The sequence below is a fragment of the Pyxicephalus adspersus genome, chromosome 4 (genome assembly GCF_032062135.1).
Source record: "Pyxicephalus adspersus chromosome 4, UCB_Pads_2.0, whole genome shotgun sequence".
Lineage (NCBI taxonomy): Eukaryota > Metazoa > Chordata > Amphibia > Anura > Pyxicephalidae > Pyxicephalus > Pyxicephalus adspersus.
Window position 1 is genome coordinate 226,458 of NC_092861.1, and position 19,250 is coordinate 245,707.

The 19,250-nt window shown below is 47.2% G+C and overlaps 2 protein-coding genes across 3 annotated transcripts; one reads left to right on the forward strand and one right to left on the reverse strand.

Annotated features, from left to right (window-relative positions):
• Positions 1 to 2,622: 2,622 nt before the first annotated feature.
• LOC140327935 (uncharacterized) lies at positions 2,623 to 8,343 on the reverse strand. 2 transcript variants are annotated; one of them, XM_072407182.1, is made up of 4 exons: positions 7,968 to 8,343; positions 6,281 to 6,445; positions 5,614 to 5,730; positions 2,623 to 5,154 (listed from the first exon to the last, which is right to left on the reverse strand). In XM_072407182.1, the coding sequence occupies exons 2-4, from the start codon at positions 6,330 to 6,332 to the stop codon at positions 4,031 to 4,033; spliced, it is 1,293 nt and encodes a 430-aa protein (XP_072263283.1). In that variant the 5' UTR covers positions 6,333 to 6,445; positions 7,968 to 8,343; the 3' UTR covers positions 2,623 to 4,030. The 2 variants fall into 2 exon arrangements, with proteins under 2 accessions (XP_072263283.1, XP_072263284.1); XM_072407183.1 differs by having other exon boundaries at positions 6,270 to 8,343.
• Positions 8,344 to 9,451: 1,108 nt separating this feature from the next.
• On the forward strand, positions 9,452 to 11,030 carry LOC140327936 (myb-related transcription factor, partner of profilin-like). The gene is made up of 3 exons (XM_072407184.1): positions 9,452 to 9,959; positions 10,118 to 10,228; positions 10,538 to 11,030. Exons 1-3 carry the CDS (start codon positions 9,926 to 9,928, stop codon positions 10,972 to 10,974), a joined length of 582 nt encoding a protein of 193 aa, XP_072263285.1. The 5' UTR covers positions 9,452 to 9,925; the 3' UTR covers positions 10,975 to 11,030.
• The last annotated feature ends 8,220 nt before the right edge of the window (positions 11,031 to 19,250 follow it).

Here is a 19,250-nt window from a genome sequence, read left to right on the forward strand (position 1 = left end):
GGTGGGGTTACCTGGGACATGTACACATAACATTCATCTAATCATCATGGAATGTATCAGATGGGAGAATATGATGCGTGATTGGGGAGAAGTGAATATTCGGTGATTGGGTGCTCGGATACAGGGTCACCCGCCATACACCTATCTCTATATATAAACCTGCAGAATACAGAAACCATCAAATATTTACCCTCAGAGATTACCCCGAGCTCTCTGCCCCACATGTCACATATCACCCCATTCATACCCTGAGATACACCCGCTGTATATTCCCTGGTTACCCCATTATGTGACCCCCCATACTTCCTATATCCCCGTATTGCAGAGAATGTAAGTTCCATGCAGAAGATTTCAGTAAATGATTTCTTTTCTATTTTCAGATTTGCCGTCTCTTCGTGTTGATGGCGGTGATCACCAATGTGAGGGGATAATTCAGCACAGACATGAGGATAGCTGGCTGCCTATCTGTATAACTTCAATCACTAAGGATTTACCCTCCATGATTTGTAGTGAGTTAAAATGTGGCTCCCCTATACCGGAGCGTCCCATAGATCTTCAACCGCTCAGTAATTCCTCCATGGTACTAAATATCACCTGCGTATCCGAAGAGAATCTCAGGAACTGCAGCATCTTCCCCATAGCAGAAAATGAATGTGACGGAGCCGCCATCATACATTGTGCAGGTAACTAATATCATTATATATGAGATATAGCCCAGTTTTTTGCCCGACATTGCGGTATGATATTTCCGCTCCCTCGGATTTGTTATCAGTGGATTTGCCCCATTACACCTGTACGGGCTCAGGAAGTATCCATAGGACTGATAATATGGTTTGGACCATTTCCCGCTAAGCAGAAATCCCCCCACCCCCAGTATCTCACATCAGAATAATGTCTGGTCATGTGACCCCCCCCCCGTCTGATCATGTGACATGATAGGGTGCCCTCTGATTGTCCCGCAGAATCGATTGGATCTCGGGGTTCCTCCAGCACCTCCTCCGGGGAGCAGAACTGGTATGAGAATTACAGATTCCGGGAAGAAGGTAAGTGGACGACAAGTGACTCCATGACCCAATATACATGACCCCATAGGGGGCTTCTAGTGAGACCAATCACTGATCTGCCCTCACCCCTTGTCTGGCTGTGTGTCACCAAGGGAGGTCAGTGGGGCCACCCTGAGAATATCTCCATCCAGGGGCCCATCCAGGATGGCCACTCCCCAAGACACAACCAGTACAATTAGTAGAATAGTGCTTTAATTACCTGTCGGAGAGGGCAGAGGTGGGATGGAGGGGCAGATGGGGTATGCCAGGTAAATGAATTAGTTGTATCTCACCTGTCTGTACATTCTTCTTGCAGTCTGAATACCACAGGGACTAAGATGGGAAGATTTCCACCATGCTGTTCATTGAAGTCGTCGTTACCAAGCAGACCGAAGCCAGTATTTTACAAGAACCCCAATAAGCAGCTATAACCCCAATCGGTGTAAATATTCCCAGTATATTATAAACTGAACCCCCCAACCCCAAGTCCACCCTCACAGTCTCAGGGTCTCCCCCAGTATCCATAGTGTTCAGGATTTGCCTCTCTATAACCTGCATCTTCCTGCTAAGATTTGGGGCCGGTAATATTATTTGGGACCGGCAGATATTTCTAGGTAATAAACAGTCATTTTGTATATATTATTGACTACAAAATAAAAAAACATTCTTATGTTCTCATTGGTTCGCCAGTGTCAAGCTCAAAGGGGGAGGAGCTTTCTTTAGGAGGGTGTATGGGTTACCTACCTGGACATCTGCAGGTATTGCAGGGATATCTGGTGAGGGTTCCTCTGAAAGCATTACCTCTGTAATGGACGTCATCTACCCCCAGACCTTTGGTTGGCAGGTATGTGGCAGGTATGTGGTGGTCACCCCTGTGCAATGGACGTCATCTACCCCGACTCTTCACTGATCAGCAGACCCGGCCCTTCTCTGACATTCAACGTTCCAGCCTGGGTAGGTTTGACCAATCTTCTTGCTTTTCCCCTCCTGGATCTATCAGGTGTTATTTTACATTCCTGGCATTTCTTTCCTTCCTTCTATTCCCATTCTGACCACAGTTGGTCTCCCTAGAAGAATTGTTCCTCACCTGATTTATATTTCTTCCTTTGCATTTCTTGCTTTGTTATTCTCTGCAATCTTTATCTTGCTTCTGTTCATCATTTCCTGTTGTTACTTCCCAGATTGCTCATTATTTTCATCTTTCTTGATTTAAGTCATTGTATTTCGGACTTCTCTTTCAATTCCAGGAAAGTCTTCTTTATATTCCTACCAGTACTGCACATTACCGGGTTCTGGTACTTTAGACGCCTTCACAACTGGGCCCCACTGCGCCCTCACAGCTGTCCAAATTCCAGGCTTTGTATTACAAAGTTATATCTAACTCACCTCTCCGGGAGTTTATTACAAAGGATCCTAATGAAGGATGAAATATAGATACATAGTAGGTTAGGTTGAAAAAAGGCATTAATCCATCAAGTTCACCCACTAGGGAAATAAACATATCCCAGATATAAAACCCTATAAGAGGCTTCCAACTCCCCTATCTTGTTTGCTGGACCTCTAGCATTGGTGAACAGGGTCTTTAGAAAACACAATTTATTGATCGGTAGTACAAAGACTGCACTCATAACAACAAAACACATTCTCGTAACACTGACAGACGGATATTGTGTTGTCTAGAGATGGCTGGAACAACAAGCAGACTTTGTGCAAAGTACCGGAACACATAGAATTTATAACATGAATACACCCAGTTCAGATTAAAGTGCACCTGTAGTAGGACCCATACAAGTTCAATACTGTTAGGATATATAAAGTGATACCTGGAAATGTCTGACCTAGAACCTGGACCTTGGTTCTGTATGAGTGGCAGTGTAAATGTGTAAATCATAGGGGTAGGCAGATCCTACAGGAGAGAACAAAGATTCTCTGATTTTGGTGCTAGAGGAAGTTAGTCCATGTGTATCTTAAGAAGGACATGGTAGACTGAAGTATTCACACACGGAAGCAATCCATTTATAGCAAAGTCCCAGAAGAATCCTTGTTTTTATCCGTCCAGATATTTCCCGCTTCAGCTAAAATCTGATAAAGAGGAGCTGAGAGCCCATGATATGTGTTGGATTATAAACAGGAACTGCAAACAATGTTAGGGCCATTCAACCTTTACTCATGGATTAGGCACAGCTCATACGAGAGGAAGAGAAGTCAGGACTGTGCCTTGACTGAGGAGGTCCACATCCATTTGTGTTCTCTGGTGCCAGCTTTATGGTGGTGTAGTGACCGGAACACACACAGCTTACCCCATGAAATGTGATGATGATGATGCTATCATCTGGAAAAGCTCAAGCTCCATGGCTATTCTCCATGGTGGAGAAATGGAATGAGGTTGAAAGAACTATGACTGAGCTCACACCTGTAGGAACTTGAATTCCATGTGTATCTTCAGAGGAAGGTTTTGGCAGAGCAGTGAAAAAAACACAACCTTGTATATCACATGAAAGATGAACAGAAGCGATAACTGTGCTCACATTCACAGGGGATGGACATTCATGGTAGAGAAGTAAAATGAGAGGGACAGAAGACACGACTGTGTTCATATCTAATGGAAACTTGAACTCCATTTCTACCTTATGATAGCAGTAGATCTGTGATGGTGATACTGCTCACTCCTAGAGGAGCTTGTGTGTATTTTTTGATGGACATTTATGGTGCAGTGATACGAGAAGGACAGAAGACACGACTGTGTTCATAATCTCTAAGTGTACCTTCTAACGGAGCTGTGATGGTGCTCACTTCTAGAAGAGCTTTGGTGCCTGTGCATTGGACATTCATGGTGGAGATGTCAATGAAGTACACACAGTCCAGACCATGGTGTCACATCTAGAGAAGCTCCAGATCAATGTGCATCTTCTGATGGTAGAGAAGTAAGTGAAACACACGGCTTGTCTACCAAAGAATAGGCACAGGAACCACCAATGTTGTCACAGCTAGAGAAGCTCCAGGTCAATGTGCATCTTCTGATGGCGACTCATGTTGGAGCAATGGCGGAAGGACTTTCCACAATCTTTACACTTGTAAGGCTTCTCCCCTGTATGGACACGGTGATGTTTCTTTAGTTCTGAGCTGAGAATAAAGCTTTTTCTGCACACTTCACAGGTAAACGGGCGCTCACCTGTGTGGGTTCTGCGGTGGCGTATAATTTGGGATCTCTGGCTAAAGCTTTTCCCACAGTCTGTACAAGTAAATGGTTTGATGCCAGAATGAGTTCTTTGGTGTATGACCAGGTCAGAGCTTCGGATGAAGCTGTTCCCACACTCGATACATATAAAGGGCTTTTCACCCGTGTGGGTCCTATAATGAACCATGAGGTCTGCGCTCTGGCTGAAGCGCCGCCCACATTCGATACAAGCGTATGGTTTTTCACCTGTGTGAATTCGCTCATGGTTCTTCAGCCCAGAATTCTGGCTGAACTGTTTCCCACAGTAAACGCAGGCATACGGCTTTTCCCCTGTGTGAATGCGCTCGTGTTTCCGAAGTACTGAACTTCGTCCAAAGTGTTTTCCACAGAAGATGCAGCCGTATGGTTTCTCGCCGGTGTGTGAGCGCTGATGAACAATGAGATTGGACTTCCCAATGAAGGTTTTACCACAATCTGCACACACAAATTCTTTACCTAAACGCTTCTGCTCTGCAGAGTGGACGTCAGTGTCACCATCACATACTTTACTACTGGCAGTAAGAACATTAGGACCATAGGGATTACTGTGCAACTGTCGGTGCTCAGTGTATGAAGTCTCCTGAGAAAAGCTTTGACCACACTCAATACAAATAAATGACCCCAAGTCCATAGTCAGAGCAGAGTCCAAACATTCTTCACTCTCCAACCCACCAAACACAAGTCCTTGGTTTAGGATGGTTCTCCTATGACTGGTAGGGATTGTCAGGGGCCCAAAAGCCCTGCAGCCAATTGGAATATCAGCTGACAGGACCTTCACCGGGTCACACCTTGTCCTGCGGTTTCTTCTCCTTGGAGTTTGCAGTAGGAAGTCATCTGTTGTGTGGGATGCGTCAGCAGTTGGGGCGGCTTCTCTTGGGGGACTGGAATCACCAACTAAAGATAAAATGAGATACAAAACATTTATATTTGTTGTGTCCGTGCGTAAATCCTAACATCAGACTCACCTACCATTCACACTTCAGTAATATAATTGCATGTTTAAAGATATTCAAAAAAGTCAAGCAGCAACAAATAATGTGTAGATGCTTCTCACTCATTAGACCAGCAAATCTCAACCAGTGGTCCATTGAACCCTATGGTTCCCCTGTGGCTCTCCAAGGGTTCTTCCAGAGGTCTACAAGGGTTCCTCAAGCTCTTTCCAGCTATCTGTAAGGGGGACATTCTTTCCACTCACCACCAATGTAAAATGTATTTTTTCCACTGACCTACTTTAGTTTTGGCTGGGGTTGGCATCACTTTGTTTCTCCAAAAGGCTGCTCTCTCCTGCCCTGGTTGTCATGTATATAGACATAGAATACTAGAACCTCGTAACTCTGCCTCCAGCAAACTCACCTGGACAAATGGCGTCAATCATCTTCCCATTAGTAGGATGTTGTAAGCTCTCCGGATCTCCATCTGTCAGGAATGATGGAGTTTGGTCGGCATCACAGCAATCCAGAAGCCGGTGATCTACAGAGGAAACGAAGGTAATAGGTCACAGATATTCCAAATAATATTTCATGGTGATGTCATCTTCACAAAATGGGTATTAGACCCAGAAACATGAAATAGCGTCAAACCAACACTCAGATGATGCGTTGTGAAATGATGGAGAACAAAAACCTTGTTTGGCACCACACTGCACACAATAGTGGTATTGTTAGGGGGTTAGTCCTGTTCCAAGAGTTAAAGTTTGAGTTTGGTTCAGTTAGGGTTTAGAGCTAGGGTTGGGTTTATTGTTGACATCAGGATAAAAGGCAGAGTCAGCAATTTGTGTTGCAGGATTGGTAAAAGTCACTTCTGTATCCTCAGGGGACATTTGAACCCATTTTCCCTGTACATTCACCACAAAACAGCTTCCTTTCACTCCCGGTCATTGCAGTACAATATATGGTATCATAATGCCTACATTTTCACTCATCCTTAGATAAAATCTCAATATGGAAAGTGAATCCCAGGGGGATGGGGACAGGGAGAGGTCAAATACAGAACAGACCTCATGCACGTACCCAACACTCACCAAGGAGGGAATTCGCACAGAGCTCCAGGTCTGGCCCCTCCTTCTGCATCATGGCACCAGGCTGGTATACGAAGCTTCGTCAGTCTCACAAGATGGTGCCGATCAATCTGCCAATACTGGAATCTTGAGCCTCCATCACCACCAATCAACTCTCTCAACTGCACCCTGAAGAGAAACATAATGGTCAACTTTTATGTTTGCATGTTTGGACTGATAATACAAGACTTGGTGCATGCTGGGTAAAAAATCAGGAAAGGTTTCCTTTATCTCAGGATTTGTTGATCTTTGTATCTCTATATGTGTAGTTCTTTTGAAGGGTTCCCACCATCTCTGGGCTGAGTTCAGACAAAGAAAGGAGCCATGGCAGGGGGATGGGGATCTCTTAGAGATGGATTAATCAAGGGAGGTTGAGTGCCCATCCTCGTGAGGTCCCCATTGGGCGTGTCTATCCTTGTGAGGTCCCCATTGGGAGGTTGCGTGTCCATCCTCGTGAGGTCCCCATTGAGAGGTTGAGTGTCCATCCTCGTCAAGTCCCCATTGGGAGGTTGTGTCCATCCTCGTGAGGTCCCCATTGGGAGGTTGAGTGTCCATCCTTGTGAGGTCCCCATTGAAAAAGTTGAGTGCCCATCCACCTGAGGTCCCCATTGGGAGGTTAGGTGTCCATCCTTGTGAGGTCCCCAATTGGAAGGGTTGAGTGTCTATCCTTATGAGGTCGCCATTGGGGAGATGAGTATCTATCCTTGTGAGGTCCCCATTGGGAGGTTGAGTGTCCATCCTTGTGAGGTCCCCATTAGGAGGTTGATGCCCATCCTCTTGAGGTCCCCATTGGAAAAGTTGAGTGCCCATCCACGTGAGGTCCCCATTGGGAGGCAAGGTGCCCATCCTTGTGAGGTCCCCATTGGGAGGTTGGCTGCCCATCTTCAGGAGATCCCCATTGGAAGGGTTGAGTGTCTATCCTCGTGAGGTCCCCATTGGGGGGTTAAGTGCCCATCCTCGTGAGGTCCCCATTAGAAAAGTTGAGTGCCCATCCACGTGAGGTCCCCAATGGAAGGTTAGGTGTCCTTCCTCGTGAGGTCCCCGTTGGGAGGTTGGGGGCCCATCCTCAGGAGGTCCCCATTGGGAGGTTGGGTGCCCGTCCTTATGAGGACCCCTCTAGGAGGTTGGGTGCCCATCTATCTGAGGTCTCCATTAGAAGGTTGGGTGTCCATCCTCGTGAGGTCCCCAAATGGAGGTTGAGTGCCCATCCTCGTGAGATCCCCATTGGATGGTTGAGTGCCCATCCACGTGAGATCGCCATTGGGAGGTTAAGTGCACATCCTCTTGAGGTCTTCATTAGGAGGTTGTGTCCATCCGCATGAGGTCACCATTGGGAAGTTGAGAGCCCATCCTCATGAGGTCCCCATTGGGAAGATGGAGTGAAGAAAAGAAGTGAAACCTCTGAAGCCCCCAAAGTTCTGAGGTACCCGGCGGGAGGGTGGAAGCATCAATTCATTGTTTTGAGGTCCCTGATACAGGGTGGAGTTTAGAGGAGGAACAACACCCCCCGCCCATTCGTGTGGGGTCTTTGATGGAGGACTGTGGTAGAAGATTGGTGAAGAGAGGGGGTATCAGCCCCCCAGTCTTTAAAGCTCCCTGGTAGAAGGGTAACCCCCATCATCCCCATGCCTCGGACTTGCAAAGCACTCACCATAAGGACAGGTTGTGGACTGTTTACTCCGTGTCACCATCCTGGACCCCACACATGGTTTATTATGGGAGCATAGGGAAAGAACAATGATACAAATATAAAGTGAGAATATAACATACAGAGAACATTCCCTCACTGAAAGATAATTATTACAAGGAGGGGTAAATTCCTCTGTATTATACACCCCAATGCCCCTCTTTACATGCCAGGATACTTCTATACATAGGGACCTACCTCTGTATAACATTACATAGCTACCTACCCCTGTATATAGGGCAGCATTAGGGTCTGAGTACCTCTCTATACACACCTGAATATAACATTTTATATAGTATCCTCCATCTCCGTGTTCTCCCCAGAAAATTTTTTCAGCCGGGTGGTATTTCCCCTCTGTATATGGGGCAGTATTGGGGTCCCCCTCTGTATATGGGGCAGTATTGGGGTTTCCCCTCTGTATATGGGGCAGTATTGGGACCCCCCTCTATATATGGGGCAGTATTGGGGTTTCCCCTCTGTATATGGGGCAGTATTGGGACCCCCCTCTGTATATGGGGCAGTATTGGGGTTTCCCATCTGTACATGGGGCAACATTGGGGTCCCTCTCTATATATGGGGCAGTATTAGAGTTTCCCTTCTGTATATGGGGCAGTATTGGGACCCCCCCTCTGTATATGGGGCAGTATTGGGGTCCCCCTCTGTATATGGAGCAGTATCGGGGTTTCCCCTCTGTACATGGGGCAACATTGGGGTCCCTCTCTATATATGGGGCAGTATTGGGGTTTCCCCTCTGTGTATGGGGCAGTATTGGGGACCCCCCTGTATATGGGGCAGTATTGGGGTCCCCCTCTGTATATGGGGCAATATTGGGGTTTCCCCTCTGTATATGGGGCAGTATTAGAGTCCCCCTCTGTATATGGGGCAGTATTGGGACCCCCCTCTGTATATGGGGCAGTATCGGGGTTTCCCCTCTGTACATGGGGCAACATTGGGGTCCCTCTCTATATATGGGGCAGTATTGGGGTTTCCCCTCTGTATATGGGGCAGTATTGGGATCCCCCTCTGTATCTGGGGCAGTATTGGGGTTCCCATCTGTATATGGGGCAGTATTGGGGTTTCCCCTCTGTATGGGGGCAGTATTGGGGTCCCCCTCTGTATCTGGGGCAGTATTGGGGTCCCTCTCTATATATGGGGCAGTATTGGGGTTTCCCCTCTGTATATGGGGCAGTATTGGGGTCCCCCTCTGTATCTGGGGCAGGATTGGAGTCCCCCTCTGTATCTGGGGCAGTATTGGGGTCCCCCTCTGTATATGGGGCAGTATTGGGGTTTCCCCTCTGTATGGGGGCAGTATTGGGGTCCCCCTCTGTATCTGGGGCAGTATTGGGGTTCCCATCTGTATATGGGGCAGTATTGGGGTCCCCCTCTGTATATGGGGCAGTATTGGGGTTTCCCCTCTGTATAGGGGCAGTATTGGGGTCCCCGCGCTCTCTCTTCCCCCTGCATTAGGCACTCTCTCTCCTCCGCGCAGGAGGGGCTTCCAGGTCCTAGAAGGGCCCCAACATGTACCCCCTGAGCAGGACCCTTGTACTGGGAGGTCTCTGGGACCCCTGATTCCTCTCAGATGATTTGTTGCCACATTAAATAATAAAAGTTCTCCTTTGGATTTTTGCCCCTTCCTTACTAACCTTCTGCCCTTTTTTTTGATCGATTTTCCTGCTGCAGCTGAATGTCTAATTGGAAGATTGGAGTCATGTGATAATTCAGGACCAATCCCTGCAATCCTAACATTTCTGTTTCTTGGGATGAGTCCAGGACATTGTATGATTTGTGTGTAGACCAGGACCTGATGAGGGGTAGGTAGGTACACACGGGGCAATTCATTTTATCAAGCAGCAATGTTCTTTCCTGATTGTCAGCTGTAAGATGAGAAACAACATGGTGCCGGCTTCCTTCTAAGAGCGATGGAGGACAACTTCCTCCTCCTGAACTCTGTAGGTGAGTCATGGGGTGTCTGGGGATATCTAGTGTGTTCCTTGCCCCCCATGGGGTATAAATAGGGGTAACCTTGGGGGGGGGGGTTGGGGGTTCTCTGGTGTTGGGATTGGCTGGAGGGGATTGTAGTCCGGTAACGATCTGTGACTTTTTTTTTTTAGGCCGCTACACAAAATTTCCGGAGAATGCAGAAAAGCTTCAATCTGGGGCTGAGCGGGGTTTATGCCCACAGAGGGGGTATCAGCGTGAGGACTCGGAGAAGGAAAAGAGTGGTGAGAGATGATTGGTGATTGATGTCATGTGAGCAGGGGGATAGAATAAGATTTGTGCTGCTCTGCTAATGATCCCACCAGTGCTCAGATAAAGATGAATTGGGGATGTGATGATTGGTATCGGGGTAGATGGGGGTGATGGGTGTCAGAGCCCAGGCAGTATGGGTCACTGTCACACGGCAGAGATTAGCCCAGGCAGTATGGGTCACTGTCACACGGCAGAGAGGAGCCCAGGCAGTATGGGTCACTATAATGGGTTCCATAATTCTTTTTATATTGATCTTTCTCTGTTTATTTGTCTTCCTCCAGATTTACTTCGCGATGATTCCAGCCAATCACAGCATGGGGCGGAGCGAGAGCGTCAGCGGAATATTCGTTTTTCAGACGAGGAGAATGACGTCCTGATACGCAGCGTTATGCCGCACTACGACAAGCTGTTTGGCAGATTAGCGGCCCGAAATTCCACCATAGCCAAGAACGTCCTCTGGAGGGAGATCACTTCCGCCGTCAATGCTGTCTCGGCCTGTCCGCGCTCCGTACAGAACTGTAAGAAAAGATTTGCAGATATAAAACGCAAGGTGAAGGAGAAGCTGAGCAGAATCGACAAACATCAGAGAACATCCGGGGGCCCCGGGCTCCATATTTCATTCTGGCCATATGAGCGTGTGATGGAGAAAATAATCGCCACTGACGTGGTGCCTAGAGTGCCCGGAACCACAGACTCCGGCCGTGGCACTGGTGGGTGACTACATGAGGAATGCAGAATATTATTAATAAACATTATATATATAGCGCCAACGTATTATGCAGAGCAGTACTGATGTTACTTGTTCAGTCAGTGCCATCTTCCTATATTGTTTTTCCCCCATTCCTCATCTCCTTCCCTTAGTCCCTGGTACATCCCTCCCACCATGCCCCTTACATGTATGATATTTAGGGGCAGCCAATATTGGTCCCTGGGTTTCCAGCTCGGCCCTCTCCTCTTAGGTTCCGTCATTTTATTCCCATACTGGTTATTATATTAGTAAGGTGAATGTTTCCACCTTGTCTGGTCAGTGCTTATAACGTTGTTGTACAGCATATGAGCCAGTTGTAGGCGCTGTTCCTGCCTGCGGGTGATGGAACAGATATATATGGACAACAATCCACCATTAAGACCATTCAAAAATGTCTCCCCCTTCTCTTATGAAGACCAACGTCTCTTCTCCCCTTCTTCTATGAAGACCAACGTCTCTTCTCCCCATCTACAAGCACTGACATCTCATCTCCCCCCTCTTCTATAACCACTAACGTCACATCTCCCTTTCTTCTATGACCCCCAAAGTCCCATCTCCCCTTCTTTCACCACCACCGGCGTCTCATCTTCCTTTCTATGACCACTAACGTCTCATCTCCCCTTCTTCTACGACCCCCGAAGTCCCACACCCCCTTCTTTTACCACCACCGGCGTCTCATCTCCCCTTCTTTTACCACCACCGGCGTTCCATCCTCATGTCTCCTACGACCACCGGCGTCTTCTCTCCTTCTTTTCGGAGAAGGAAAGTCATTTTAGTAAAAAGAATGTTGTTTCTCCTTTTATGAGGAACCTCCCACCTGCCATGATGATGATAGGGAGATTTCCCTGCTCCCTTTCTAATATAAAACAAAATGTCACCCTCCCTTCTTCTACTTTTATGATAATTGGAGGGATTGCCCCTTCTTCCTGACAATAAGGAGCACCCCACCTCTTCCAGGGAATGTCTCCTCCTCTTTCATGAAATAATTCGATGTTTTCCTCCCTGATAATGATAATTGTCTCTTCTGTCTTCATTCTATGATTATATTGGGGTAACATTCGTTCCGTCCTGCTTTTATATTCCTAATGTCTAATTTTTTATGAGTTTCATAGTAACATTTCTCTCACATCAACCTTACTAGTAGTGTGCCCCCCCTGAGGACTACACATCATTAGATGCCTCCAAGCAACTAACCAACTCACCCACACGGACTGTTCTTACACCAATTTCTCCCTCCACGTTGTGATTTTTGCAGAAAGTGCGGACGGTGTACCTTCATTTACCAAAGGGTAGAAAATTGTATTAAGCTGTGTGGAATTGTATAGAATACATTTATTGTGGAGCAATACACATACCCCAAGAAGGATGCCTGGAACAAATGATTTTTCTCTCTTCTTCCTATTGTTACCTTTCTGCTGCGTCAGTTGTGTATTATTATACAGTATTTATATAGCGCCATCATCTTACACGGCGCTGTACAAACTCCATAGTCCTGACACTAACTGTCCCTCTGTAATGGTACCTCTCTCCTCCTCCCTCCTCATCCAGGCCCCTCACCTCTCTCCTCCTCCCTCCCTTCTATCCCACCTGTGCCTTTACCTCTCTGCCACTCCTATCTCAGGCCCTTCACCTGTCAACTGCTCCTCACCTTTCACCTCCCTCCTATCCCAGGCCCATCACCTGCACCTCACTTCCTTCTTCCCTCCTATCCCAGGCCCCTTGCCTGTCACCTGCGCCTTTACCTCTCTGCCACTCCTATCCTCAGCCTATCACCTGTCACCTGCTCCTCACCTTCTCCTCCTTCCTATCCCAGGCCCATCACGTGCACCTCACCTCTTTTCTCCCTCCTATCCCAGGCCCCTCGCCTGTCACCTGCACCTTACCTCTCTGCCCCACCTATCTCAGGCCCTTCACCTGTCAACTGCTCCTCACCTTTCACCTCCCTCCTATCCCAGGCCCATCACCTGCACCTCACCTCCTTTCTCCCTCCTATCCCAGGCCCCTTGCCTGTCACCTGCGCCTTTACCTCTCTGCCACTCCTATCTCGGGCCCCACACCTTTCACCTGCTCCTCACCTTTCTCCTCCCCCCAATCCCAGGCCCATCGCCTGCACCTCACCTCTTTCCTATCCCAGGCCCCTCGCCTGTCACCTGTGCCTCTCTTCCCCTCACCTGTCACCCGCTCCTCACCTCTCTGCCCCTCCTATCTCAGGCCCCTCACCTGTCACCTGCTCCTCACCTTTCTCCTCCCTCCTATCCCAGGCCCATCGCCTGCGCCTCACCTTTCTCCTCCCTTCTATCCCTGGCCTCCTCGTCTGCCACCTGCGCCTCATCTCTCTGCCCCTCACCTGTCACCTGCTCCTCACCTTTCTCCTCTTCCTTGAGCAGGTAGGGGGACCTTCCCTGCCAAATTTTGTGTTCCCTGCCTAGTGATTCCTAACAAGCATGCAGCCAGTGACAAGAATACCAAAGGCTCTTTCTCATCAGATTATATAAAAGGCTTTTATCCCTCTTTAATGTACAGCGCTGCATAATATGTTGGTGCTATATAAATCCTGTTTATTAATGATAATGTTTAGTATTCTGCAGCAGCCAATAGCTGGACAGGGTTGGGGGTCCCCTGCCTGATGACCCATCACAAATGGCATATTCCTGTATAGGATCGGGGTCCCCAGGCATATGTGATAAATCTTTGTACAGGATTGGGGTCCTCTGATATAAATGGTATATTGCTGTACAAGATTGGGGTTTGGTACCCATGTATGAAGCCAGCTGGGATTGGTTGGCCAACCTAAGGGCCCTTTTTGAGAACAGACCATTCTAGGTTGTATTGTAGCATAAACATTATTATTGGTGACCCCCCCATCCATCATATTATATGTTTAGCACCATCACTGTTCTGTCACTATTTATTACCAGCCATGATGATCAGATCAGCAGGAGATCACTATCCTCAGACAGTGCGAAGCTTTGGGGGTCTCATGAAATTCCCACCATATCCCCAGCTATAGATGGAAATCACAGTGCAGGGGAGCCCCTATCAGTATGTGCCCCTCTGGTCATGTGATTTTTTTTTTACCATTCACCATTGTTTTACCCCCATTGGGCCCAGGGATGGACAGTTGGGGGTTGCCGTTGCAGCCATGTATGTGGATAATTCCCCTTCTGCCCACTCTATAGCTGCCCTTTTCGTATGGCCTGGCCCTGAGATGCTCTCCATGCTCCCCAAGGTGTAAAATCCACAGTGGAGAATTTCTGGAGTTCCACGGTTTGCAGGGACTTCAGGCGAATGTGGTATGAACAGTGATGAAAAACCAATCACATCCTTATCTTATCCTTGCCATGTTAGGAGGAGGTCACCTGACCTTCCTGGAATTGGGATCTGCGTCCTTGTTCAACTCTACAGTGCAGGATGCCAGTGCCGTTCAATGAGCAGCCCTGAGTCTGTGACTGCCCTCCATTGATATGCCCCACATTGCAGACACACTGAGCTGCTGGTACACGAAGGTAAGGGTGGGGGGTAAGACTGTGACAATTGATTTTCCTAGATATAGATTTTGGGAAGCTTTGTACTATTTCTGCTAGGTGCTGTTACTGTTGTAGTGCCTTTTATGTCCACAAGGTGGTGATACTGTGTGTTATGAAGACTGGGCTATTGCTGTGGCCACTGTAGTGCACAATTGGACTATTAGAGGGAGTTACTCATTGATTATTTACAATAAATATTATTTATATAGCTCTGATATAATACACAGCGCTTTACAAAGTGCATTGTATTGTAATATTACTGGACTGGTGGTGTGGCTACTGCAGTGCCCCGTTTATCCACTAGGTGGTGACACTGTAATGTATAGTGGGTTGGTGGTGTGCCCTGTGTACTGCACTATTGCAGTGTGACAGTTGCCATATACTGTACATGATTTGCCTTCTGTGAGCTCCTCTGTATGAATGGATTGCATTGTGGGATGTGCACATGTGCGTGCCCTAACCTCCACACATTGCCCCTGGCTGTTGGTGGGGTGATTGTTGGGTCAGAGTCTGTTCTTGAGATATGAATGGTGTTGGGGATGTAGGGGGGAGGGGTCTGCAGCTCATCTCTAAATATGCTAGAGGAGGGGTCTGCACCTCATCTCCCAATATGCTGGAGGAGGGGTCTGCAGCTCATCACCCAATATGCTAGAGGGGTCTGCAGCTCATCTTCCAAGGAGTCCATATACCAGACCCCTTCTATGGGGTTCATCCCCCTCCCCCATCATTTCTGATATGAGTCTATTATACATGGATTTGCATATACCGGACCCCTGCTATGGGGTTCTATCGCCTCCTCGTTCTTTCTCCATAAAAGGGCAGAATATTCTCAGGGAAATCTTTATCCCTGCAAATCAGAGCAGCTGTCAGTGTAATACAATCCAGGTGCTGCTGAGGCCTGGAACCCATCGGGGTCTTTCCAGGGGGATTCAGGGGGCTGAATATATGTCCTGAAGTCTCTTTTTATCTTTCTGTCAGTGTTGGCAGAGTTCAAAATGTTTGTGTGTTGGGTGTGTAAATAATTGGAGGGGGAGGGGAATGGAAGAAGGGGGGAGGGATGTAGATTTGTTGCCCCGATAATTTGGGCAGTTAGTGTAATCCTCAGAAAGAATGATGAAATCCTGAGAACGGCTGCAATGTCTGGCGTCTTCTTTGTTTATTCCCCGCGCAGTGCCGGAATATTTAAATTTCTGTTTGTGTGAGGAAAAATCGTCTTTGCTTCACATTTTTATCATTTATTTTCCTGAACAGATTCCTGCCCCCCATGGGTTAATGACATATCAGACCGGGGGCAGTGGCATAACCGGAGTCTCCTTTCAGCAAATCACCGAAGTCTGCTCTGTGTAATATACTATGTACTATGGTGGTGTCACTGATGTGCCTTGACAGTCCCTGTATAACCATTGCCTCCTTTCTATATTACCCCCTGGGAGTCAACCAGTCCCAATACCCCAACACTGCCATGGCACTTCCTTATTGTTCAATCTGTTCCATTCTCTTTTGGTGTCCATGGAAAGATGGAAGCAACCCAGGAATAAATTGTGAATTCTCTAGAAGGTGTTGCATATTTCAGAAGTACCATAAGAACTTTGTACATCAAGTCACAAATTCTGTGACTTCTATCAGATCTCTGTATGAGGTGTCCCCTATCCTGGAGGTGTCCCCTGTCCCGGGACTTCTATCAGATCTATGTATGAGGTGTCCCCTATCCCAGGACTTCTATCAGATCTCTGTACGAGGTGTCCCCAATCCTGGTATTTCTAATAGATCTCTGTATGTGGTGTCCCAAATGTCAGGACTTCTATCAGATCCCCATATGAGGTGTTCTAATTCTAATTCTTGTGTGCTGGATGTCCCCCCTTGTGGCAGATCTCCGGGGTCGCAGCAGTTTAGTAAACTCTATTATCTCCAATGATACTCGTATTCTGTATATAAGGATTTCCTGTGCAGCCTCCCCGCATCCAATATACAAACGTCCCCTATATGGGGCTTCCCACACTGCTGAGTGTCATCCGAGCAGCTGCTGACCGTCCGCTGTATTCATCCTCTGTCTCAAATAATACTCCCCCAATCATTGGGCTCTAGGTCCCCAAACACATACAGACCAATCATAGACCACCATCTGACCCTGAAATAATATACATGATATATTATATTGTATTGATGGGTGAATCCTGGCCAGACCCTGGAAGTCTAAAACACATGGAGGAGACAGAGGAAGAGAAATCCCCTGGAGCCCTCAGTGGTGTCAGAGCACGCACACCCCAACATTCACACATCTCATATTGTGCTGATTTATGATTTGTTGATATGCTTGGAGAATATTTGTAAATTACTATTAGGATCTGTGGATTCATCCATAAATTGGGGAAATAGAGAGGAGCACAGAGTGAATATCAGGGCCTTGTTATATGGGGGAGACTGAAGAGAAGGAAAGATCTGGATCCCATACACACCCCAACATTCACCCATGTTACGTGCTGATTTATGATCTGTAGCTATCCTGGGAGAATATTCTCTGTGTGTGGATTCATCCAAAAATTGGAGGAATAGAGAGGAGCATAGGGTGAATTTCGGGGCCTCGTTATATGGAGGAGAGGAGCTGCTCCAGCATCGTGCAGAATTTCTGTCTCTGCTCAGTGTAACTCGCAGTTCATTTCAGGTATCTCTGGCAGACGTGGATTGGATTGTGTCTGTGATATAACGATGGGAAAATATTTGTAATCCCATTACAAGTCTCCCCTCTGCCAACACATCCATTTCTATATCTCGTCTTGTGGCAGAAAGTGGAAGACATTAAACCATTACCATGGCAGAGAAATCCTGGAACATGGAGGGCACAAAAGTGTCCTTCAGTTATTATAATAAACAGGATCTATATAGCGCCAACATAATATGTAGCGCTTTTCCTTCAGTTCCTGCTATTGGGGGAGTCATTGCTGAGTAATATGGACATTTCTTTCTATGATCATGTGACCTCTGCCACTGGTATAATACCAACACACAGGGCCTGGGTGAATCAACGATCATAAGAAAACCTGGGTGATACAATAAACCTGACACAGATCTGGTAATCCGTGTGGCCCCTCAGTGTGTCAGCCACTGAGAGAATTGTTGAAACGTCAGTGATCTAGCGGATGTGCTGGACACCTCCAGTGCTAAATCTGTTGTAATAAATCACACTTGTCACTGTGGGTGAATGCACACCATGGCAGTTTCACTGAACTCTCGGTTATTTCCTGTTATCTGCTCCCTGGATGGGAAACACACATTCCACATAAACATAAAACTTCAGTTAAAGGATTGTTAGGAAACATCGGGGGACATGTATCAATGTGGCATGAGGAGCTGGGCAGTGCCATGGGGACATGTACCAATGTGGCATGAGGAGCTGGGCAGTGCTTTGTGGGACCGGTGCAGTATAGGGGAGCGATCCTTTAAATAACAAGTTTGGAGGATGCCATAAAGCAGTACCCATTACCTTTCCACCTTACTGAGAGATCCCGTGCAGTGCTGGCATCAGATTTGATTGATCACAGCAGTGCCCGGGATCTGTCTGCCAGTGATTGCAATAGGTTAATGTCGGCGGGAAGTTTCTGCTGATTGGAGAGATTTCAGCCCCCTTCTTCCTTCACCCAAAGCTCTGATGATTTTCCCAGAATGCTTTGGAATAATATACAACCCCCCCCCCCCCCCTCCGGAGTGTAACTTTAAACTTGACGTTGGCGGCTGCAGAAATACTTCATCTACAAGAAAAGCAGAATGGAAATCCAGATCACAGAAAATCCCAGCTAAGGAGAAAAGCAGAGAATTCTTCCCTTACAGATCAGGAAGTGTTCATGTGACAACCAATCACCACCATCCCAAATACCGCCATACAATTCTGCTCTGACATCCCCCCACAGATCAATGGCGTCACCAATTTATTCCTGGATCAGATGTCTGGGTGAAAAGCGTCTGACTCTGCCATACACTGATATTTTCACACCAATAGATGATAATAAAATAATTGTATTTATCAATAATAATAATAATGGTAGAAAATAATGGCCCAGTGCTATTGGCTGGCAAAGCTCCAACCAGTAATACGATACTATCAGAGGTACTCTGTGTTGAAGGTGATAAAGATCAGATATTGGTAAACACTTCTGATTGGTTCCACACATTAGAGAATGTCCTCGTAATGTTCCATCGTGTTGGCGGTGAGTCACATGACCTTCATAGAACTGTTTTGGATTAGGCAGAATGTGGCCAAAAGTTCACAGAATTACAGATCGCCGATTCACATTCCTCCACATGGCTGACTTTGGCTCCACCTCCTGCGAACAGACGCCAGATTCCCTCTTTTACAGAGGCGAGATATTTCCTCTACCTGCCATTAATTAAACAATGATTTATGTCATTCCCTGTGTGGAGAATTAATTGAAAACATCCCTAGGGGCCCATCAGCTACTGTTCGGGGCCCCGACTGGTCTGTTTATCCACATTCCTCCATCTCCGGCTCAGCTAAATGTAACCAAATGTTCCCCTTCTGTATAGAAGAGCAGCCTTGTGCTACCAGCTGGGAGGGGAGAATAGGGAGCTAGGTACTGCTATGGGGGACATGTACCAATGCAGCATGGGAAGCCGGATACTGCCACGGGGGACATGTACCAATGCAGCATGGGAAGCCGGGTACTGCCATGGGGGACATGTACCAATGCAGCATGAGAAGCCGGG